This window comes from Rattus norvegicus, chromosome 1 (genome assembly GCF_036323735.1).
Source record: "Rattus norvegicus strain BN/NHsdMcwi chromosome 1, GRCr8, whole genome shotgun sequence".
NCBI classification, from domain to species: domain Eukaryota; kingdom Metazoa; phylum Chordata; class Mammalia; order Rodentia; family Muridae; genus Rattus; species Rattus norvegicus.
Window position 1 is genome coordinate 173,271,418 of NC_086019.1, and position 24,767 is coordinate 173,296,184.

At 45.4% G+C, this 24,767-nt stretch overlaps 1 protein-coding gene across 5 annotated transcripts in view; it reads right to left on the reverse strand.

Annotated features, from left to right (window-relative positions):
• Scube2 (signal peptide, CUB domain and EGF like domain containing 2) overlaps positions 1 to 24,767 on the reverse strand; it is a 76,462-nt gene that overhangs the window by 6,556 nt on the left and 45,139 nt on the right. For 2 of the 5 annotated variants that reach the window (XM_006230005.5, NM_001427604.1), the window contains 6 exons: positions 22,393 to 22,548; positions 21,838 to 22,044; positions 5,932 to 6,099; positions 5,258 to 5,419; positions 3,415 to 3,612; positions 1,302 to 1,454 (listed from right to left, as the gene is read on the reverse strand). In XM_006230005.5, the coding sequence (XP_006230067.1) occupies positions 1,302 to 1,454; positions 3,415 to 3,612; positions 5,258 to 5,419; positions 5,932 to 6,099; positions 21,838 to 22,044; positions 22,393 to 22,548 (1,044 nt within the window). Of the gene's footprint in view, positions 1 to 1,301; positions 1,455 to 3,339; positions 3,613 to 5,257; positions 5,420 to 5,931; positions 6,100 to 21,837; positions 22,045 to 22,392; positions 22,549 to 24,767 lie in introns of those variants that run through there. The other 3 variants (XM_063271300.1, XM_006230006.5, XM_039094567.2) reach the window with 2 other exon arrangements.

Sequence of the window (24,767 nt, forward strand, 5' to 3'; positions counted from 1 at the left end):
CCTCAGCAGAGTCCCAGAAGTCAGATTTCAAGAACCCTTATCCTGGGCATTACACATCATTTGAGAAAAATCCAGGGCAGGCCGAGAGTCTTGTATCACTTGTTAGAAATAAACTATGTAAAGTGAGTTTAGGAAAGCCAAGGATGTCATCTCTTGGCCTAAAATTCTTTAAAGGCTCCCTATAAAATTAATTCTATTCTCCTGAGCTTGGTTGAAGGTTCCTCACTGCCTAGCTACGGTCTCATTTATTCTCCTCCCCGTGCTCCCCACCAGCCAAACAACTGTGGCAGGAGTATTATCATTCAGGCTCTCCCCAAACGGTCTTCTTTCTATTTATGTCCCACTTCAGTCTCCATGTTCTTTCCAGACTCAAACCTCTTGAAACTGATCTGTTCCTTCCAAGCCTGTTCAGAGTATTTGCTGCCTTCTCTCTCTCTCTCTCTGTGCTCCCACTGCCTTGTATGTACCCTATACATACAAGCATCTATGACAAAACACACACTTTTGTGTTCTAGTCACAATAAATATTTGTAGACCAAGTCTCAGAATCTCAGTAGGTCCCCAGGGATCCAAAGGATCCAGAAACATCATCTGACTTGCCCAAGATCAGAGTCGAAAGCAGGGCGAAGACCTGAAGTTAAGCCTCTACCCCATCTCAGGAATAAAAGTAATAAAAGTCACAACCTTGGCCAGTTTGAATTTTTTTTTTCTTTTTTCTTTTTTTCCGGAGCTGGGGACCGAACCCAGGGCCTTGCGCTTGCTAGGCAAGCGCTCTACCACTGAGCTAAATCCCCAACCCCCAGTTTAAATGTTTTTGAGCAACTCCTATCTGCCAGTCACTGTCCTGTGTTAAACTCTTAATGTTCATTCAAATGATTTTCTCCATCACTCACTAAGAAAATAAGGCCTGACTAGAGGTGTAGCTCAGAGTTAGAAGCCCTAGGTTCACTCACCACTGGAAGTCAAGAAAATAAGACTTAGATCTAGTAAGTCAGCGACTGAAGTCCTGGAAGAGACAGCCAGTTGCCTGACCCCAACGACCATGTTCTCACACCTGACTGCTTGCTTTCCCTGTATTTTCTAAACCATTCTTTTCCATCCCCATAATAAGTGTCCCCAAATGTCTGTTTAAAAGGTGGCCCCAATGAGTCAGCTATATCCTTTTGCCTTACCCCGCCTGGCTGGCCGAGTGGGTGTGCTTGCCAGCATCTGCCAGCTGGCTCAGTAGCCGGTTCCTGGTTCAGAGCACAGCCATACCAGCCCTGCAGTGGCACAGCCCGGGCGTCACAGCTCTTGCTTACCATCGTATGTCACATAGGGAACCTGGAATCCTCGGGCACTGTTCCCTTCATTGGACTTGAACTGAATCCACAGCTTCTTTGATCTGGAGGTGAAGGCGATGGGGCGTTCATAGGTCTGGCAGGTTTCATATGTGGTCACAGAATTTGATGAAGCTGCCAAGAAAAGACAGAGCAGGTGGTTCAAAGAGGTGTTATGGAGCCATAGTCAGGGAATGCTCATCTTTGAAAACACTTAATCCACACAGTAAGTTAAACTTGGGAATTCCCGGGCTGGGAAAACAGCTCCCTTGGTAAAATGCTTGCCTTGCAAACATGAGGACCTGAAATGATATCCAGAACCTATGTTTTTGTTGGTGGTGTTGTTTTACTCTGTAGCCAGACATAGCGGTCATGGGCTAGCTAAGTTCCATAGATCCCTGAGGTTTGCTGCCCAGACAGCCTAGCCTACTTATTTTGACCAAATATCAGGTCAATGAGAGAGCCTATTTCCAGAAAACAAAGTGGATTGTATCTGAGAAAGGACAACTGAAGTTGACCTCAGAATGCCACAGGCACCTGCACACACACACATGTACTTGTACACACACACGCACACATGCATGCTCTTGAATACCAACACATGAGCTCTCAGGCTCATTCTAACAGTAGAAAGCACTGGAAAAAGAGAAGATTCTACTGGGGAATTATACTTTGCCCTAAGAATAGGCTAAGCCCCACCTGTCCTCAGCCAGACAAATGGCTGCAACCCAGGCTGTCCCATCTATGGTAAGAGTTGAGAGAGGGCCCCAGAGTTCACAGCAAGCTGCTCATACCCAGCAAGAGTCACCTGCACATTCTGTAGTTTTCTTGGAGTACCGTAGGCCTTTTGCAGGCTTGATCTATCGAACTGATTCCTCTGAAAACCACAGAGGCTGACCAATTACTGCCTCTGTTACAATGAGGGCCACAACCAATATATGGCAAGGACAGAATTCAAACCCTCATCTAACTTCCTTCATTTTAACTACTACTAGTCATGGTCATTGCACTCTTGGACTGGCAGCCTCTGTATAAGACAGGGCTTATCAACATCACAGGATGGAGAGAGGAGCTCATGATCGCCCCCCCAGTGCCACACCATGATCTATACACTAATGACTGCAGGGAAGACAGACATTTTCTCCAGTTGTGTAGTTTCTGGGGAGGTGCCCACTGTTCCTGTAAATCACTTTTCACACATGTTTGTAGGTCACAAAAAACAAAACAACAAATAAACAACTCCCTCCCCAAGACAAGCATAGGAGAGACTGGAAAGAAGAGCTAGTTGGAAGGAGACACAAGACAGTAATGGAGAGAGAATATAATCAAAATATGTATGTGTATGAAAATGCCGTAATGAAGTCCACGATTTTATACAAGTAGTGTATATTAGTAAATTTAAAACTACTACTACACAGGCACATGGAGCCTTCCAAGCATTCTACCTGAACTCTTTTAGTCCTAACAACCCTACATGGCAGTGACTGTCATTTTTCCTCCCTCCCCTAGAAGGCTACAGTGTTCAGAATGTCCACCTAAGATCACAGACCCAGTAGGAGGTGAATCTGGGATCCATCCCACTCTCAGCTCTGTTATCAAGCTGCATTGGTATTAACAGCCCTTTATGTAGTGGTTCTCAACCTTCCTAATACTGTGACCCTTTAATACAGTTCTTCATGATCTGGTAATCCCTAACCATAAAATTATTTTCATTGCTACTTCAGAAGTATAATTTTGCTACTGAATGAATCATACTGTAAATATTTTGAGGATTAGACGTTTGTCAAAGGGGTTGAGACCCATAGGTTGAGAATGCTTCTTTATAGACAATAGACACTGGAGGCTGAGTCAGGGTAACAGGAGGGGCCTTCCTTCCTGGTTAGATCACACCTTTGGCCTCGGGCAGTCTAAACTATGTGTTGCTGCCTAGGCTGAACAAAGCCAGTCCCAGTTTGCTCTAAACTCGAGTGTCATCTCTGTTCTACTATGAAGGAAACAATCTACTAGATCTGCTTCTCACATTTAAAGCTGGGGGCAGGTCATCAGGTTTCCCAGACTGCCTTGGGAAGGGAGGGAAGCCCAGGGAGAGACGCACAGGTTTTCCGCATCACCAGGTAGTCACCGCAGTCATCCTCTATGGGCAGGAAGATCTCAGGGACCACAATCAGGATCCGGCGTTTGGGGGGTGGGTTAATGGTCCAGGTGCACTCTGAGTTGGCTGGGTAGTTCCCAGGGTAGTTTGGGGATTCAATGTACCCTGTGAAATCCCCCAGCTCCCCTCCACACTTTCTGTCTGGAAAGGAAGTGCCATGAGTTAGGAGGGCAGAGAACATTGACATTGCTACTTCAGACACCCCAAGCCTGGCTGAGAACCAGACTCCTTGTTGCAAGGAAACGACACCACCCTGAGAATGTGCATCCTGCAGTGCTCAAGGCCTCTGTGGGAGCCAAGCAACATGGACTCCACAAAATAGCCTACCTTCTTTTTTTTTCTTCTTCTTCTTCTTCTTCTTCTTTTTAATAGCCTACCTTCTTATCAACACGTTTATTTTGTTTACAATTCTGTACATCAGGGGAATATAACACTGAACTCAGAATATAGCTCAGTAGAAAATATCTGACCAAGACCTTTCATGAAGCTAAAACAAACATTTTCCACCTTTTCTTTCTGTTTAGAGCCATGTTTTATTTTTGATGGAGAAGGAAGTTTCAGTGAACCCTTAGATGCACTCATGCATGTTGCATGCTTACTCATGAGCACAGGCTCACAATCAGCTCTCTTGTCAGACACTGACTCCCCCCAGGTGTCTCCCAAAGATCTGGGGCTCAGAACTGAGACAGACATAGCCAAGAGTTCCTCGGGGGACTTACTGTTTAATACTGTTGGGGAAACCTGTACAAGAGACATCGGGGGTGATTTTTCTTCTCTAACTATAACTGGGAGTTTGCAGTAGTCAAAAAGAGAGAGAGAGAGAGAGAGAGAGAGAGAGAGAGAGAGAGAGAGAGAGAGAGAGAGAAAACAACAGCAATGATAACTGGGCTTCTCTTCTGGGGAAAAAGGGAGAAGGGAAAGCCATGGAATTCAGGGTTGTCTGAGGAACTGCGACTCCTGATGTCCAGCCAAGGACCAGGGAAGGGCAAGACTAGGACTAGGGTCACCTTAGGATACTGAAGAATTCCCTAACACTGTGAGTCTTCCCAAAGTCTAATCTACCAACACATGAGGGTCTCATGGATGGTAGTGAGACTGCCATCAAAGCAGGCATTCAAGACCCTTAAGTGATTCTGTTTCCCATTGTTGAAATCACAAATCACAACCCTTAGCAGGCCCCACATCTGTCCGAGGCCTCCTTTTCCTGCCCAGAAGGCCTTCATTTGTCCAAGCCTTGGCTTCCTTCGGGGCTGTCCGAAGCACGAAGCCCTCTCCTGCCTGAGTCTCCTTCCATGCTCTCCAAAGACCTTTCCTCTATAGGACAGTCACTTGCCCTTCCTGTAGTTCTACAGTCGGGCTCCTAGCAGCTTGGTCAGCATGACTTAGCAGGATGCTGGGCACAGGGCAGGCCTTCAGACAATGTGTTGAGCTAGGCTGAACTAAAATTATCCTCCAGGGAAAAGTACAGTTGTAATTACAGGTAGCTGGAGTGGGGTGCAGGGGCAGAGGATGCACAATGTTTTAAGCATTTGGTTCAATTCCCTAAACCACACATATAAAAGAGGTGAGACTTCTGGGTCACAGCTATAGTTCCCGTTTTAAAGCCGAGAACACTGCAACTGTTCCTTTCCATAGCACGGGTCCACTTAGCTATGCATGGGACTAGCCTCATGCACATGGTCCTGAATGAACCTGGAACCCTGGCTACCTTCTCACACTTCGCTGCCCAAATCCAACCCAGGCATCCTCTAATCCAGCCTACGAGACACCTTAAAGAAAAACCTACTTTTACACTGTGTTATGTTGGTGGAGCCGTCAAAGTCGGTGGTAGTATTTCCCGGGCAGGAAACACAATTATTTTTTCCAAATTCAGGCTGGTATGTTCCCAGTGGGCAACGGATACATCGGTGTGTGGTGGTGTTGTAGAAATGCCCAGGCGAACATTGAACTGTGAAGAAAAAGACTATTTTTAATCAAATCCTCCAAGGTTTATGAGATAAATTATTATGCCTAGATGAAATACAGTTTTCCTGGCAAGCCAGGATTAATCAACACTTGATTCCCTCAATAGCCAGAGTGAGAGGTACTCATACCACTCAAAATAAGGAACATGAATATGGCCAGGCAGCAGTGGTCATCAGTTAAATCTTCAGGGTGGGAGCAATTAGGACACCAACTAAGGCTGACTTGGCCCTCCCTTGGGAGAAGCAGGGAAATGTGACTCTGGAGGGGGCTGGTGGGGGTAGCTAAGCCACTGAGATAGAGGAAAGGGGGGCAGGAAGTCTGTTTATAAAACCTGTTCACTGCTACCCAATTATCACTCTTGTGTGAGCGGCCTTGGTGGCTGGGGAGAACTAAAGCCCTGTCAGGGGCAGCCTGGACTGGGGAATCACGTCTTCACTAGACGCAGTGGAATTCAGGAGAGACTGGCGTTCCAGAAAGGGGCAAGTAATTACTCACCTCTGGTTTCACAATCATGGAAGGAAGTGGCTCCCAGATGCTTAGTAGGAAGACCTCCTCCACACGGGAGGCAAGATGTACGGCCCACATCAGGCTGAAAGGTGCCCAGGGCACAGGGCTGGCAAGGGGCAAATCCATCTGCTGAATATTCACCCGGCTGACAAAGGCCTGCGGGGAGTATGGCCCTGGGTGAGGGAAGCTCCATGGGAGGCCATTCCCACCTCTCTGCACAAGACATAGACCTTCATGAGGCCTGATACCCCGCAATGACTTCAGCTCAGTGAGAAGCAACCAGCCATTCCCACCTGGATCCTCAGGAGATGGGTAAGTGCCTGAGGTTTGCACACAGACCTACAGAGCCTCGTGCACAGATGGGTCTCTGCTTCGAGTGGGAAAAACCTGGTGTGGAGCTTTGACCTGCCCCTACCCAGGGACTAGAGTGAGGGGACAATTTCAGCCATAGAGTCAATCTGATGATTAGACATGGAAGGCCAACCCCTCCTATAACAGCATGAACGGACTAGAAGAGTCTCCCATTTCATCATTTCTTCAGTTGTGTCTTCCTACGCTGAGCTGTGCCCTGGAGGATCCCAATCAGCCTACCAAATCCAACTAACTTGCCCCAGGTTGTCAGAGCGTCCCTCTGGAGATCAGGGAAGGAATCAGACATCAGTGAAAGACCCCTAGAAGCTCTTGTTCTTGTAGGACGCAGCTTGTCAGTAACAAGGAGCTCTACAGAGTCTGTGTCTTGTAAAACCCAATTCTCATTTTTTATTTGTGAATTTTATATTTTGATTCCCTTTTTATTGATTAGTTTTGTGACAGCATGTATCTAACGTATTCTAATTACTTTCTTTTGATCCACTTTTCTTTCTATTCCACTCTTATTAATACTGGTTCCTCTTTTAGACTCGTGAATTTGCGTTTGGTTTGGTCTAACCAGGCCGTTGAGACAGAGAGATGGCTGAGGTCTCCGGTGTGCATGTTTACAGGGTGAAGAAAGCTTATAAATATAACGTTTACACTGGTCTGTCAGTATCTTCTCCATCCTTTTGTCTTTATTTTTGAGACAGGGTCTCGTGTAGCCCAGGTAGACCCCAAGCTCACTACTTAGTCAAAGATGACCTTGAACTCCTGATCTTCCTGCCTCCGCCTCCCAGGTACTGAGATCACAGCGTCTGCTATTACAGTGCTGGAGCGCAAACTCTACCAACTGAGCTGTGCCGCCATCTTCCTTTATTAGCTCATGTGGGCATCAGCCCAGTGTGTCTGGTGCCAACCCAAGCACTAAAGAACTAATAATGAACCAACCCAACGTGGTCCCTGCTAAAGGGAAGACCAAGGTCCAGTGTACATCTTCCAGTGTCTTTGGGGTGCCACCCCACCTCAGTCTAAACAATGACACTGGGACTGGAGGAGTAAGAAGGGACAGACAGAATCCTTACCTCCACAGTCAGATACATTCCAGGCTTCTGAGACTTTTAGGGACCCAAGATTTTCTGGTCTTGGGCATGGTTCACAAGTGACTTGTCCTTCCTCATTTTGGAAGGTTCAGTTTGGACATAAAATGCAGCGTTCTTGTGATCCATCATAATACGTCCCAGCCCTGCAACTGACTAGCCAAAGCGGGTCAGTGTGGAGACAGAGGCCGAGGAGGATGATGAAGTGAGTGTTAGAGATGAAGGTGTTAAGATGAAAATGGACACATGGACGCACTCCCCATGCAAATCCCTTGAAGATAGACTGGGCACTGTCTCTGGGTTCCCTATTCCTATTGACTCTGTCTAATAGGTCTGTATCTCCCTACACTAGCAGGAACCATGGCTACCTTACTTAGTTTGTAGCAAAAGCACTTGATGGTGAAATGGTGGGTTTGGGTTTTTTTGTTGTTGTTGTTATTATTGTTGTTTTTTGTTTGTTTTAACTTCTGGATTATCCTAATTTACAGGGTTATCAAAGGAGTATAAAGGTGAAAGTTGCTCATTCTCTCTCTCTGTCTCTCTCTGTCTCTGTCTCTTTGTCTCTCTCTGTCTCTCTCTCTGTCTCTGTGTCTCTGTGTGTGTGTGTGTGTGTGTCTGTGTGTCTGTGTGTGTGTCTGTGTGTCTGTGTCTGTGTGTCTGTGTGTGTCACCTGGAAGAATTAGGGACTGCGTCTAGGGCCTCACGCATGCCAGTCAAACAAAGCTACCTACAGGTCCAGCCCTGAGGGAGATGTTCTGAATTCTTCCTGGCAGGATCCTGCAAGGCTTCCTACAGGAAGCCATATTTGAATTAGACATTGAAGGTTAGAGAGGATTTCCCCAGTAGAAATGGGGCAAGTCACAGGGGTTCTTACATTGGAACAAAAGGAAGAGAGAGAGCTGGATAGGTCAAAGGAGTTCCTGAATTCCAGACACTGGAATTTATCCTTGGGGAGAGGGGGAACCACTGGAATGAGGAATCCCATCAGAAGTCATGTTTCTGAAGCTCCCATTTTGGCCTCTGAGGTCAGTAAGGTCTTAAGGTTCTTATAAAACAACATACTTCAGGGGCTGGGGATTTAGCTCAGTGGTAGAGCGCTTACCTAGGAAGCGCAATGCCCTGGGTTCGGTCCCCAGCTCCGAAAAAAAGAACCAAAAAAAAAAAAAAAAAACAACAACAACATACTTCAGATATGCCATAAAATGCATAGATCTTTGTAAATATTCCAGAAAGAATAAGCAATAAGAAAATTCATGACTGTGCTTCTGATTGGTGGTTAAATAAAGATTCTGAGGTACTAGTTAAATAGGGATTTATGCCCTATTCTATGACATGTAAATGAAGCAAATATAACCAATTTGGCTTGCTATTTCAACAGTCAAACATCATGTAGCTGTCATTAAGTACATACAGTAACATAACACCAAGCCAGACAACGTGTTACCTGTAACATGTCATGCATTCCTTAGCATAACCCTGGAAAGCAGGTGACATCACTGGCTACACCTTACAAAAGAGAGCCTAGGAAGAGGGTGGTCCAAATATCGTGGTCCAAAGCTTCACAGCTAATGTGTAAGATAGATCTTTGGAGAGATTTAGAGCTTTGAAAAGAGAGGGCTTTCCCTTGTGTAATGGTTAGTGCCCTGAACTCTGAATATAGCAGAGGAAACAGTAGAGACAGAAGCTCAATTCAGGGTGTTGCTAAGCAGCTAAGAGTCTGACTAGAACAAACACATTCTCTTTTAAACGTAAATCTTCCAGGAAATATAATAATAATAATAATCATCGTCATCATCATCATCATCATCATCATCATCATCATCATCATCTTCATCCCACAGTTCAGAGTCAACTATTATGCATCTCAAGTGTCCATACGAAGAATGTTCATTTCCACCCTATCCTCCGAGTGCAGTTCGCATGTGTGCAGGTCATATGTATAAGTGTAGGGTTAAACATGGCGGATGATCTGTTCAGTAATCAAAACATTCATTGCTGGGTATGATAGCACGCACCTTTAATCCTGACTCTCAGGAGGCAGAGACAGATAGATCTCCCTGAGTTCAAGGCCATCCTGGCCTTACACAGCAAGTTCAAGACCTACACAGTAAAGTCTACTCTCAAACACAAACCAACAAAAACAACAAAAATTCTTTACTACTCACTTTTCATTATTCTCTCAAATTATGACTAAAAATGAGGCTTTTGGATCAGAATGAGGCCATGGACTATTTTACAGTTATAGATGTACTCAAGCAATAAAATTTATATTTAAATTTAACACTTTTTTGTATTGTTCGTATTTTCTCTTATAATATTTGTAGGTTGTTTTTATATGAGTTTGTGATGTTTTAAAAATGTTTTATTTTATGTATATGGGTGTTTCGCTTCTATGTATGTGCACCTGATACTTGTAAAGTCCAAAAGCAAGTGTCAGATCCCCTGAAACTGGAGTTATAAATGGTTGTTACAACCATGCGGGTGATATAAATCAAACCTGGGTCTTCTGAAAGAGGACCCAGTGCTCTTAACCACTGAGCCATCTTTCTAGTCCTCCCAAAAGTTTGTGATTTTGTTTTTTTGGTTTTTTTTTTTTTTCTTTTCTTTTTTTCGGAGCTGGGGACCGAACCCAGGGCCTTGTGCTTGCTAGGCAAGCGCTCTACCACTGAGCCAAATCCCCAACCCCGATTTTGTTTTAACTGAAATCTTAAATGCGAACCTACCTTGCTTCCTTGGCACTCGTATTATAATGGGTAAGATACATCTGTCTGTGGCAGAGGCTGTATTTCAAACTTACTTCCTACATACAGCCTCATTGCAATACCCTCTGCTTTCACAACCCTAGCCCATGTCTCATGAAAGGCGGGGCTCAGTTATATAGAGACAAAGCATTTGTGTGTCATGCTGTCTCAGCTGTCCACCCCAGTATCTATTGTGACCTGGTGAGTAAGAGAACAATTCTTTTCTGGATTTCTTCAGCCAAGCTGTCATGGAGACTAGCAGAAAGCAAATCAATGCTAGCCTGCCCAGAAGGACTCTGGCCCGAGCCATTCCCATTGAAAGTTGGCTGTTGGCTAGACCCAGGTTAAAACCATAGTTCCAGTGGCAGAGTCAATCCTTACCTAGAGGCAGATCGATCGGCATGGTTAGTTAGCATCACTGGTTCCTCTGGAAGAAAACATGGTGTCCATGCTCAGGTCTAGCCCTGCATCTCACTGAACAGAATGGACACAGAATTGTCCAGGTATGCTCCACCTTGGAGCTATTTACCCAACTCCCAATCCTTGTCAAGGTTCCGCTTGGAGAGGCCTCACACTACTCCGTATCAGTTGGGATTTCTTAACCCATCAAAGGGATGAATGCTACATCAGCTGCCCTATGGCCAAGAGGGCCCTGCCTGCTTCACATAAACAACGAGTTTTGCCAGTCAAAATTTCCAGAGAGAAAGACCTAAGGAAACAATTCATGCCACACCCCTTCCAGATACATTTGCTCTTTTACGAGGTAAACCCGAGTGAGCAGGGCTGTCCTGACGCATGCCTGGGAACAGCGGAGTGCACATGTGCCTGGTGGTACCTCAATCGAATGTCCCAGTTGCTTCTCTCTTCCCCTTGAGTGGCCTGCTTGTGTCACTGCCCTCAGACAAAGGAGGCAATTGCCCCCAGAACACTTCACCGTCACAGTAGAGCTTTTGTGTACTGTCAGTGACCATTAATACCCCATTCTCAAATCCTGCACAGCTGTTTCTCCTCCTCTTCAAAAAAGAGAAAAAGAAAGAGAGGAAAAAAAATACAAGAAAGCCTTTCTGATGCAAAGGGGTAGAAACCAGCAGGGACCGGGATTAATGGTGACAAAGAGGCCTAAAGGCTTGCCCTCTTTTCAGGCTTGAGTATTCCAGGCTATGGGCAAACACTATGGTCTCTCTGCTGCTAAGAGGGTGAACCTAATAAAAGGGGCTACTCTCCAGGCCTCACGTTGTCTTCAGGACTGAGCCTTGACTTCTGAAGGAGAGCCACAGGCAGCCCATGTGGATTCCCAAGGTATCCTGGGGCGGCTGCTTTGTCCCAGCTCAGAGGCAAGTCCCAAGAGTCCCAAGGCAGCACAGTGGTCTCAGGATCCAGGTTTGAGCCCCCTTTAAAGGAGTGCCCCAGGATAACAGGGCACAGCCGCTCCTTAGACTGAGGGATTGCTTCTTCTCTGTCTTTGCGGGATTTGGGGGTGCACTCAGGGTTGCTGTCTGAAAACATCCTCATGATTGAGGACAGAAATGAGCCCAGCTGGACCCATCCCTCGCTGGGGACCCAGCTGTGTGTTATGTTCTTTTCCTGCCTGGTGAGGTGGGGCCAAAACTCGACTTCCTTCAGGGCGTCTCTTTGGTCCTCAATTTAAATTTCCCCCCACAAAAGCTGCATTTTGCCCTCTCTGCATATTGTCACTTGTCCTTGGGATATCTTTCTTCTTATTTTAACTCTTTTATATTATATTTATTGGGGTACAGGTCAGAAGACTACTAGTGGGAATTCTCACCTGTGGGTTCCAGGGTTTAGACTCAAAAGGGCTTGGTAGGAGGCCCTTACCCAGTGAGTCATCTTGCCAGCCCCGTCCTTCAGTGGTGCCTGGGAAGAATCATTTGCTTCTTCATTTAATACTCTAAATGTAACAGTGTCTGCATGTATGTGCTTCAGTGGGTGGCTAGGAAAGATGGCTCTGGGTAGGGACTAAAATGGAAGGAGAGAAACAGTCTTCCAGTGAGACCACCTAGCTGCAGAAGACTTGTGTCACAGGAACAGAAGGAAAGGGGCAGGGTGACTGGAGATGTATTTTAAGAGGCTGAAGCAGGAGAATTGCAGGTCAGCCTGTGCTACATAGTGAAACACCAAAAAGCAAGCAAGCAAACAACAACAACAACAACAACAAAACAACAAAAACCAAGCAATACACAACAAGCCAGACAGGTCATGTTGGGTCTTGAAGTCCCTGATAAAGAAGGCTTTACAGTGTGTAGAGGACCTGGACAGGCAGGCAGCAGACAGAATCTCTGTCTCTAAGCCATCTTTTGGCTGCTGTGTGAGAACAGGTTGAGGGCAGGAAGGGGAAGAACATTCAGCCTTCAAGAACAAATGGAAAAGAAGGGTGGCTTGGAACCAAACAATAAGAATGGAGGAGGTGACAGTAGCTGGGCTCAGGAGCCTACCTGCAGGCAGGCAGACAAGATTCACCAGTGGAGGGGTGAGGGCTACAGCATAGGAGATGGCCAGGAAGATTCCAGAGTTTTGACTTGAGTCACTGTATAAAGAGAAGGGCTATATGCTGAGGGGAGGAAAGGAAGGTTTGGTTGGGAAGGAGGAAACAGTGAATCTGGCCTCCATCCATCCATCCATCCATCCATCCATCCACCCATCCACCCATCCATCCATCTATCCATCCATCTATCCAAGTACTGACCTTGAGGGACACTACCTAAGCTCCCTGTGCTCTCTGAAACAGATATTGCACTTCGAGGGTTTACTAGGTGACTCAGAAGTGTAAGAAAAAAATTTCAGATTTCTGTATATTCATTTCTCCCTACTAAATAAGAAACAAGGCTCCAGTGGTTATAATGTGATGTAAGACTGGTCCCTTAGTCAACCTACTTGTCCAAGAGTCATGAGATAGTTGGGGGATGAAAGGTCTTCAAGAAAAGAGAATCAGCTGAGTGGTAGTGTCCCATGCCTTTAATTACAGCACTCTGGAGGCAGAAGTAGGTGGATCTCTGAGTTCAAGTCCAGCCTGAGTCGTAGGACAGCCAGGGCTACAAAGAGAAACCCTGTCTTGAACCACACACACAAAGAAAGAAAGAAAGAAAGAAAGAAAGAAAGAAAGAAAGAAAGAAAGAAAGAAAGAGGAAAGGAAGGAAGGAGGGAAGGAAGGAAGGAAGGAAGGAAGGAAGGAAGGAAGGAAGGAAGGGGAAGAGAAAGTTATAACTATCCCACAACTCTGGGGTGTAAAGGAAACGATTGACTGTATCTGGCCAAATAATCATAATTGATTATAATATCTAGTTTCTTTTTTTTTTCCTTTTTCTTTTTTTCGGAGCTGGGAACCGAACCCAGGGCCTTGCGCTTCCTAGGCAAGTGCTCTACCACTGAGCTAAATCCCCAGCCCCTATAATATCTAGTTTCAAACAGTGACTAACCACCATAAAATCACAGACAGGCTGTGGATGACTCTTGAGAGGCCATCTGCACTGAAGGTTTACCAATGGCATAAGCACTGGAGCAAGACAGGAATGTGCTGGAGTAGGCCTGTCTCCTACCACTACCACTTGCTCTTGATCAAGTCATATCATGAGTCAAACAATCATGATTCAACCAGATCCAACAGGAGCATTAGCAACAAATGAAAAGTCTGTTTTAGAAATGGCTTTACATCAGTGCAAACAACAATGAACGTTGCCAACTTGGACAGAGTAACCTGAAGAAGAAACTAGGTTTCTTTATATTAGGTTTATTTATGCTTATTTAATCTTTGTCTTATTCTACCTTTTATTATTTATTGCTTATACTAGCTGGTAGTACCAGACAACAGTCATAAATTCAAATATATATTGAGGAAACAGAGAAAGATAAATATATCACAGAGAGAGAGGAATAGGGAGTTACCATCTATCCATCCATCCATCCATCCATCCATCCATCCATCTATCCTCTATCTACCCACCCATTATCCTCCATCTTTCAATCTACTTATCCATCCTCTACCTATCCATCCATTATCTATCTATCTATCCACCCATCCATTTATCCATCAGTCTATCTATCTATTGTGAGCATGATGGGACAAGCAAGGAGAAGTCAATGGAGGGGTGGTTTGTTTCATGAGAAAGGTCATAGTTTGTGTGAGGTTGGCAATGAAAGAGAACTCTGGGGAAGTAGGGCACACTGCAGAACCACATAGGTAAGGAATGAAGGGTGTAGAATCCAGTACTAGAGAAGAAAAACAGGCCATGGATAAGCACATCTGCCTATGCCCCAACAGGCCATCCATTAAAACAGGAAGTAAGGTGGAGTAGGTGTTTACAGAATATGACAGGAGAGTTTGAACGGGAAGATATGAAGTTTTCATGCATTTCCAGCTGTCTGCGAACACCTGCCACACTTAATCTCAACTGTCAACTTGACAGAATTTGGAATCACCTAGGAGACAAATTTTGAATATGTCTGTGAGGTTGCTTCCTGAGATGTTTAGCTGGGAGAGGTGAGTGGCAGGATCAGAAATGGCTGGACCTATCCTAGCACTTTCTCTTTGCATATTCTGACCCATGCTCTTAACAAATGTCACCCTTCCTCCTAAATGTGCCTCTGAGCTTCTGTGCTCTCCTTTCCATCTGTGCCTCTGTGATATCAGTATCTCTTATGTGATATGCAGTAAACTTCTCAGCCAATCTTTCTGCCTATAGCCCCACCTCCTCCAATACGGGCAGGAAGATTTTTCTCAAGTATGCATATGCTCAAGACACTTCTTGATTAAATCTCTAATATAACTGTCCTGCTTGGTTTTTTGTCAACTTGACACAAATGTAGACCTACCTGGGAAAAGAGAACTTCAGTTGGAAAAATGCCTCCATTAGATTAGCTGGTAGGCAAGTCCGGCATTTTTTAAATTAGTGATTGATTTGGAAGAGTCCAGGCCACTGTGGATGTCATGCTTGGGCAGGTGGCCCAAGGGTATATAAAAAAAGTAAATTGAGGGCTGGAGAGATGGTTCAGCCATTAAAGGTTAGCCTAATAATCAAATAACCAAGAAAGCAAACTGAGCAAGCTACTAAGCCAGTGTTCCTCTGTGGTCTCTTCGGTTCCTGCCTTGAGTTCTTGACCTGACTTCCCTCATGATGAACCATGAATGAGACATATAAATGGAAGAAAACCCTTTCCTCCCCAAGTTGCTTTTAGTCGTGGTATTTATCATAGCAATAAAAACCCAAACTAAGACAAACACCATGACATCGAACGACACTGAAGCTCCTTACAGTGCATTTCAGGTCTTCCGGGGAGTGGCCATGCCTGCCCTTGAAGCTAATTACCCTACATGGATCTCCAGGTTCCTGAATGCTCTTCCTTGACCACCATCAACAGTACCTCCTTCCAAACTTGGCTTAGGCATCCCTCTTCGGGGAACACCTCTCTATCTGACCCTGCCCTATGCAACTCACAATATGACATCTCATTTTATCTGGAGCTCTTCACTACCCAGCGCAGAATGGACACTTGGCTCTGTTTCCAGGTACGGTAGGAAGGAATGATCTCAGGGCTCTCAGGCCCTGCTCAGGTCCGCACACTGGGAGAGTCAGAAACACAGGCTCTTGATTCAGACTTGAATTTGAGTCCTGCCTCTGACATTTCACTTGCTGTTTGAAATTAGCGGGGGTGGGGGTTATTTTTCTATGTCTTCTATTCTTATCTATAAAAAGGGCACAATATAATACAGACTTGTAGGGGTTAGGTGAGAAAATATACACAAAGCACTTAGCACAATAATGCTGACACACTGAAAGTAGTTGATAAGTGTCACCAGTTTACTTAAATTATATTCTTGCTATTGTTCAGACAGTCTCGCTATATCGATCCGGTTGGCTAAAACCTTTTAATCTTCCTGCTTTCGCTTCCTAATTCTGGAGTTTTAGGCATGTACCACCATGTCTGTCTTGCCAAATGTATTTCTTTTTTAAATATGTATTTATTTATTATGTATTTAGTGTGTGCAGCTGTTTTGTCTGCATTTGTGTCTGTGAACCATGTATATGCCTAATGATCTCAGGTGCCCTGGGACTGGGGTTATAGACAGTTGTGAGCGGCCATGTGGGTGCTGGGATCAAACCCGTCTTCTAGGAGATCCGGCTTGTAACTGCGGAGCCACCTCTCCATCAATCCCAGCCCCTCATGATCAACCCCAGGGTTTCGCTTATGCTCAGAAAAAAAAAAAAAAAAAAAAAAAAAAAAAAAAAACAACTCTACCAGGAGTTACATACAGCTTTAGCCCAGGATCTGTTCTTTGTAGAATGGAGTTGGTTTGTTTATTTGTATTTATATCTGTGTGTTTGTTTGTGTACATGTTCACGTGTATACATGAGTGTATAGTTGCAGGGAGAGGTCAGACGCCTATGTTGGGTCTCTTTTCCAATTGCTCTCTACCTTCCTTGTTGAGAAAAGGATTGCACACCGAGACCTAGAGCTTACCAATTAAAATCAACTGGCCAGCCCGTGCGCCCCCATGGCTGGCCTGATTCTGTTTCCCAGCACAGAGATTACAAGCAAATGTCACGGTGCATGGCTTCTTATGTGGGTGCAGGACATCAAACTCAGATCCTCATTCTCCCACAGCAAGCACTTTACTGACAGAGCCATGTCCCCAGCCCCAGAACTGCTTTTCTTTTCTGACATCTTGCTGAAGTTGATCACAGATGGTACAAAGGTTACTTGTAGAACAGGCTGCCCCTAAATGCCAAATTCATAAACTTTACTATGTACAAATGACAAGAAGAAAGTTTCCCAATTTGGTCAAGTGAGTCTTTCCTATGCTATAACTTGGGACTCTACATTTTATTTTTTTAGAAAAGTTTAAATTGTTTTATGTAAGTGTGTGCACATGAGCGTGTGTGCACAAACGTATGCAATAGTGCGGATGGGGGATAGAGGAGTACTTGTGGAGGCTTCTGTCTTTGGGACATTGATAGACTTGGAGACTGAACTCAGATCATCAGGTTTAGCGGCAAGATCCTGGCTAGCTCCTCCTTCACTCATGGAATCGTCTAGCCTGACCTGAGTTTTACTTTATTTTTTATTTACTGTTTTGTTTCAAGATAGGCTATCACTATGTAACCCTGGCTATTTCGGAACTATTTATGGAGACCAGGCTGGCCTCAACTGACAGAGATCAGCCTGCCTCTGCCTCCTGTGTGCTGGGATTAAAGGTGTGCACCACTATGCCTGGTTAATATATTTTTCTGATTAGAGGTATCTCCCACCAGTGATATTTTAAGCAACTAAACATAGACTTCTGTATGGAATAATTTAAATGTTTAATAAAATATTTCAAATTTTAAAATATAAAAAATATTTTTAATTTTATAAATACTTTATTTATATTATACTACAATTTAATGTAAATAGACAAAACCTATAAATGTTCTTAGAAGAAGAAATATAAATAATTTAAGACAGTGTATTTTTCTTGATGATCAAAAAAATTAGTGATTTTTTTCCTTACTGGGTTTGCAAAGATTAAAAGGATCAATGATAACTATTTCATGTCCTTGAGGATGTGGGACATTAAGGACTCAAGTGGTGCTGAAGGCATTGAGGGGGGATTTGGAAGGGTAAGTTGGCAATATCTACCACTGTTTAATATGCATGATCTTGATTTGACAGTTGAACTTCCAGAAACCTAGCCTTCGAGAATATCAGTATGTGCACAAAGAAAGCTAACCACAGCTGCTCTGTTTGTAAAAGGGAAGCCAGGAATCATGTCAATGTCTACTCACAGGGGCCAGGCTGACAGATGCCGATATCTTAGATACAGGCTGGCAGTGTGGACTGTGTGAGGCCCTGGGTTGAGCTCCAGAATCATGGGTAGGAAAACACGCTGATTTCTACCCTGGAGTGAACTGGGCCTCTGCTACTGCCCTGAGGTCACAACCCCCCTCCCATATTCCCCTCCCTCATCACCCTGTGCTTTCTTCTAATACCTATGGGGTTTTGTTCTACTTCTTATTCCTCTTTCCTGTGTGTGTCTGAACCATCCCGCTTTGCAATGGGGCCTTCCCTGCCACATCTACATCGTGGAAAACGCAATCCCTCCCTGCTCCTCACCTTGCCTGGGATCTTTCTATTTCACTTCCCATGTGACTTGTTCTCCATATCCTTGTCAGCGTTTGACAAATAATCTGTATCCTTGCTTAGGGAGTAGCTACCTGCTTCTTCCTTTTAAAATTATAAATGTCAAGAGGGCTAAGACTTTTGCTAGTCCATCTCCTTTACTGGAGTCCCGGTATCTACAATGGCACCTAGTATACAGCAGGAGCTTAATAAATGCGTATTGGTGAATAAATAGCACCTTACTTTTATATATGCTTAAAAGCGCATAAAAACAGCCCATTTCAACAGTGTTGAGAAGTCGGATTAGGCAGTAGTGGGGAGAATGCTCACTGTTATACACTGCTGTACCATTTGAAATCTCTACCACATCTATAATTAAAAAGAGAAGCACAAAGTTTCCAGTCAGTCTCCTTTCAGGTCATTCCAAACACCTCTTGGGGCTCTGCTATGGTTCGAAAGATTCAATCTTCATTAAATATTAAGTATTTACAAGGTAAAAAATTAAGCTAAGGTCTTTAGAGGTGGGCTTGAGGAAGAAATTATTAGAATTATATGAATTCGGCTGGAGAGATGGCTCAGCGGTTAAGAGCACTGACTGCTCTTCCAGAGGTCCTGAGTTCAAATCCCAGCAACCACATGATGGCTCACAACCATCTGTAACAGGATCTGATGTCCTCTTCTGGTGTGTCTGAAGACAGTGACAGTGTACTTATATATAATAAATAAATAAATCTTTAGAATTATATGAATTCATAAGAATGGGACCCATGTGACTAAATACTGAATAAGAATAAGGTAACCAGGCCGTGTTGGCATACTCCCTTAATCCCAGCACTGAGGAGGCAGAGGCAGGGGGATATCTCAGTTCAGGGCCAGCCTGATCTCCAGAGTGAGTTTCAGGACAGCTGTGAAAACCTGTCTTGGAAAAAACAAACAAACAAACAAACAAACAAAAGAATAGGGAGAATAACTTCAGGTACTCAGGAGGCTGAGGAGAAAGATCAGTTAAATCCATGAGTTCAAGGAGCCAGGACCACACAGTAAGACACTGAGAGAAAAGAGAGAGGGGGGGAAAAAATCAGAAGCACATGTGAGCCCACATCTTCACCATCTGAGGCCATGGCCTCCTTGAGAGTATGACCAAAAGAAGGCCATCATGAGACGTGGCCCTTTTACAACTGATATACAGAAACATAAGCCAAAATAGACCTTTCTTTGTAAAGGTTCCCAGCCTCCGGTGTTTTAGTAACAAGGACAACAATAAACAGAAGCCGAAAATACTGTCTAACATGAACCAAGGCCTGTCCCGGGCTTGTCTCCACTGTATGCCAACTAGAGTTCATTGATCAGGAGTTCTCTCCTCCCGCCCTGAGCATCCGAGGAACTCGGTGGCCGGTCTTGGCTACAAGTGCCTTTACCTGCTGAACCTTCGCACAGTGTCCCAAGTCCTTTCAATCAGTATTCCAGACCCTTCTTCACCTAAGCCCACCTCACTCACAATTCCTGGGCTGTGTTCCTCCCCCGGGAAAGTCTTCCCTGTTGTCGCTGACTTTGTCCCAATATTAGGCACCAGACTCATGTAGAGTTAGGAGAAGCTCTTGGGAAACATACTGTCTCTCTAAGAAACAACCCCCCCCAAAAAAAAATTAAAAAAAAAATTAAAAAGAAACAAACCCAACCAAATTTAGCTGACAAGCATCTCAGGGACACATTCGAATACCATAGGAACTTAACTGTACTGGGTGATCATAGGTCGTGGCCAAGAGACCCACGTCACTTAGTAAAGCCTTCTCCTCTTCTAGGGCCTTTGCTTCCCTGAAGAACACCCGTAACAGTACTGCTAACATGATCCCTGAGGGTCCACAGGCTTTAACACTAGTTTTCCTAAACTCTTGACTGTCCACAAAGTTTCCTTCATGAAGCCACAAGCCTTTACCCCCACAGGCCTGGAAAGGGAGGAGCTGCAATTCAGCTCCCAGAGACCAGAAAGAGGGCCGGCCTGCCTGTCCGAGAGCTCACTCCGCTCACCCTAGAAAGCAGGGCAGCAAGAGCCAGCTCTTGTCACTAATTTGGTATGGAGACTGGAACTCTGAGGACTCCAAATGAGAGCCAGCCAGCTGGGTTTATTGCCCTCTCTTCTTTTTTAAGAAAATCTGCTGGAACGAGAGTCAAGACTCTCTGGGAACTGGCCCCTGGTGTACAGTTACACTAGATCTTCTCTGAGCTTTGGCGAAGCAGCAGACTGGAGCAGTGGCTCACGCTGAAAGTTCTCCAGAACAAAGCTAGCTTCAGTCGTGCCCATGCAGAAACACCAGCCAACTTCCTCCCCCCTTTCCTAAGCTCCACCGCTTGGGCCCGAGTCTACTGACCCTTAAGAACAGACAGCAGCTTCTTCTCAGAGAATCTGGTTACTGAACCTAGCCTTACACAGGAGTGAAGCAGAGTTTGGAATTAGGCTACAAATTTCAACTTAAAACAAAAATCTACTGCTACTACTACTACCATTTGGGGGCATGCACGGGTACTGTGGGGTGTACATGAGTGTTCACCCAACTAGAAGGCAACTATACTGTCGCTCCCCAGATAACATCCAGACATCTTTTTCTTCGTTTTTGAGAAAGAGGATCTCTCACTAGGACCATAGGCAAGGCTGGCCAGCTAGCAAGCCCCAGTGATGCTGTCTCTGCCTCTCCAGTAGTGGGATTACAAGTGTGCACGGCCAAGCCCAGCTTTCTTTGAGTGCCAGAGGTCAAATTCAGGCCCTTGGGTTTGCACGGCACGCGATTTACCGCCCCGAGGCATCTCCCACCAATGAGATTTTAAGCGACCAGAACATGGGCCTCTGCATTCATTTTGTTGCCTGTAGGAGACAGATGCTGGTCCCTGCCCAGGAAGACTAGCACTAGATCTAAGGAGCTAGGGCACTGATACATTCCTAACAGATTAAGAACCAAGTCAATCACACTTATCACTCTACAGGGAGACTCCAACTTCCCTCTGTGAGTTCTTCAGGCAGTTTCTCTCGGAACTACACAGAGCAAATGTCACGTCTGACCATCCTGGGGTCTCTTGTCCTGGAGCCTCCTGATGAATTTAGAAACAATATTCGCTCTGAAACACACACATACACAGAGCAACGATACACCATGGAACTGACGCTGCTTGGAGTCTTGGCCTGAGGCCCAGGTGTCTCAAGGTGTCTCTGCGGCCTCTAGTTTTTGCCTTTGCACAACCTGTAGCAGAAAAGTAACTACAGAGACTGTGACCAGAGAGTGACCAGTGAGTGCAGAGAGTCTCACCGGTGCCCTGCATCCTGCCCTAGCCAGATAGCACTGCACTTGCCTTTTTTCTGTTCTTCAGTTCTACAGACATTGCCTACCACAGGCCAGCAAACCCGCCAGGTCTGAGGAAAAGTCAGGTAAGTCACACCTCAGCTCCTGGGGAGTGCCAGGGTTGGTGAATATAGGACAGCTACAGATGAGGGAAAAGCATCCAGAGCATTCTCTGGAGTGAGCCCAGAGTAGTCAGGATGGCCGAGCTCTTCCACTGGCATTCCGGGCAGGTCTGTCAGTAATCACGCCTTGGCTACTCACCACACTGGCTTTCTTCACGACCCTGGCCCACTCCACAGGTCTCCTCCTGCTGTCCCGACACTCGGGGAAACTTTTTAGCCACATCGAGGTCCGTGCCTGAGAGCTGCAGGTGAAACTGTTCCCTGTGGGCAGCCTTCTTGAGTGTGCGCACAGCTTTCCGCAGCCTCTTCTCTGTTCGCTTCACCACGCAGCTCAGATTGCAGGAAGCTGCAAAAATGGGGGACAGCAGCCATGGGGAGGAGGTCCTTGGGCTGCGGTGAGGATGTCCAATGACCCACCAACATCCCAAGTTCTCCAGAGCTGGGAACCTGGCAACCTGGGCAGCCTTCAATTCAAACACAAATTTGTGGGACCCAAGTGATAGTTTTGGGTTTTATGAAGTTTTATCAGGTTTGAAACCAATTTAGTGTAATTTGCGGGTGAAAAATCAAACAGGAGATACTTGAGTGCTTGTACTAGTTTCTGTCCCCACCCCCAGGAATGACGGGAAATGAAAGGCAAAGAGAGAAGGGACAAGCTGTGAGAAGCCTGGCATCAGATGGCTTTCAGACCAACCTGTCACCTCCTTTTGGTAAGTTTCCCGTTCAAACTCAACCGTGATAAACATTTCCTTAGGGGCGTTCGGTCGGCCAAGGGCTCCCAGGACTTGCTTGCCAGGGCTGCATGTAAGGTTTGCGTAGTGGAAGCTCTCTTTTACTGAGCTGTGCCTCTCTGTATGAAGAAACAAAATGATCGGAAGCCAAGTCCTGGCAGAGGATTGAGCTGAGCATTTGCTAGCTCTCAGTAAACATTTCATTACAACCCTCTAGGGAGTGCGTGATTCACTCCACATGCTGAGCCATCGCCAGTCCCTCACTGAAGCTGGGACATTGTCATTCCTGTGTAACTTTACAGCCGAGCTCTTGAACATTCTTTTCACCCGTAAAGGCTGAATGTCTCCCACTGGCCGGCCACAGCAGAGAAAGAGAACTAGACAGATGGCTAAGGTGGGGGCATCGTCCTGGTGGTTTTTCTCACAGCCGCACTGGGATAGCCCGAGCAGATGCTGAAGTCTCAAATGGAAAGAGAGGAAAGCAACTGCTGCTTACATTCAGCTGACCTTGGTGCAGCTCCATCCCCGGGGAGCGAGGACAGACACCAATGGTGTCTCATGTTATAACCACAAACACCCCATGGCACAACGATTGTACAGAACCAACCACACGGTAACCGAAACCATCTAGGGCAGCGCTGAATGCTTGCTCTAAGTCAGCCTTTGCCCGTCCCTACTCTTGACTGTCGTGGTAGCCCAGAGGCCCAGCACTTCTGCTGAATCTGTTGACTCTCAATGGAGGAAAAACTACCGAACCAAACTACAAAGCAGGACGTTTCCACAAAACCTATTTGCATGTCTTGGGGGGTTTGTTTGGTTGGTTTGGTTTTTGTTTGTTTCGTTTGGTTTTTCTGTTTTTCGAGACAGGGTTTCTCTGTACAGCTCTGGCTGACCCGGAACTCGCTCTGTACACCAGGCTGGCCTCGAATGTATAGAGATCTGTCTGCCTCTGCCTCTGCCTCCTGAGTGCTGGGAGTAAAGCATTGCCACCACCAAGCTAATTCCATGTCTTTTTAAAACATACTTTATTGAACTAAAGGTGATCTGTGCCCTAGTCTTTAATTACAAAGCCAGAGGAAGAGACAGATTCATTTTCTACCTGTATTTCCCCCAAACATATATTTTTATAGTTTTAAAGCGTATTTTTACTTTTGTACGTATGTCTATGGAATATATGTGTATATGCCACGTACGTGCAGGTCTTAAGGAGGCCAAAAAATGGCATCAGATGCCCTGGAGCTGGAGGTACAGGCCGCGGAGAGCTGCCCAGCACGGGTGCTGGGAACCAAAGCTGAGTCCTTTAGAAAAGCAGTCGACACACTTAATCTTTTCAGTCCTATTATATAATTCTCAAAGAGCTAACTCTGGGCTTAAGTAGACGTTAACGTTGAACTTATTTTCCTTTCTTTCCAATCCCTACATTAAAGCTATTTTTACATAGTTTATATGTTGAGTGTATGTTTGTGTGGGGGGCACACACGTGCCATGCTCACACGTGCCACGCTCACACACGCCGTGTGGGGAGAGTGCATGTGGAAGACAGAGAACAGCTTGCAGGAGTCAGTTTTCTCCCTCTACCATGTGCACGGGGCTTGAGGATCAAACTCAGGCTGTCAGGCTTGGCAGCAACTGCCTTTACCAACCGAGGCACCATGCTGCCTTAAAAACTACTTTTATCTATTCATTTTGTCTTTGTACAAAGTTCCCTCCGTGCTCCAGACTGGCCTGGAACTCACTATGTACTCACGACTGACCTTGAACTCACACCAATCACCCACTGTATTTAGCTTGAAAACTTTGTATTTTAAGGCAAGCTTAGATTTACAGAAAAGTACAGAGTTCTTACACACCCTCCTCTCAGCTCCCCCTGCTGTTAATATCTGATTTCAATGCTGGTCCAATCTAGTAAGTAAACTCTAGACCAAATCTATTTCTTTTTTTTTTTTTCTTTTTCTTTTTTTCAGAGCTGGGGACCGAACCCAGGGCCTTCCGCTTCCTAGGTAAACGCTCTACCACTGAGCTAGATCCCCAAACCCCCAAATCTATTTCTAAGTAATACTTCCTTGTGCTGGGGAGGCCACTCAGTGGTTAAGAGCCCATACCGTTCCTTCAGAGGCCCAGAGTTTGATCGTCAGCACCCACACTGGTGGCTCCTGAGAGAGCTGACACCCCTGGGCTCTGCAGGTTACTCTTTTAGGGGAAACCTAGGTTTGATTCCCAACACCCACAGGATGGCTCAGAACTGTTTGTAACTCCAGTTCCAAGAGATCAGACACTTTTTCTTCTGCCCCCCTTGGGCATGAGGCACATATGTGGTACACAGATACACATGAAGTCA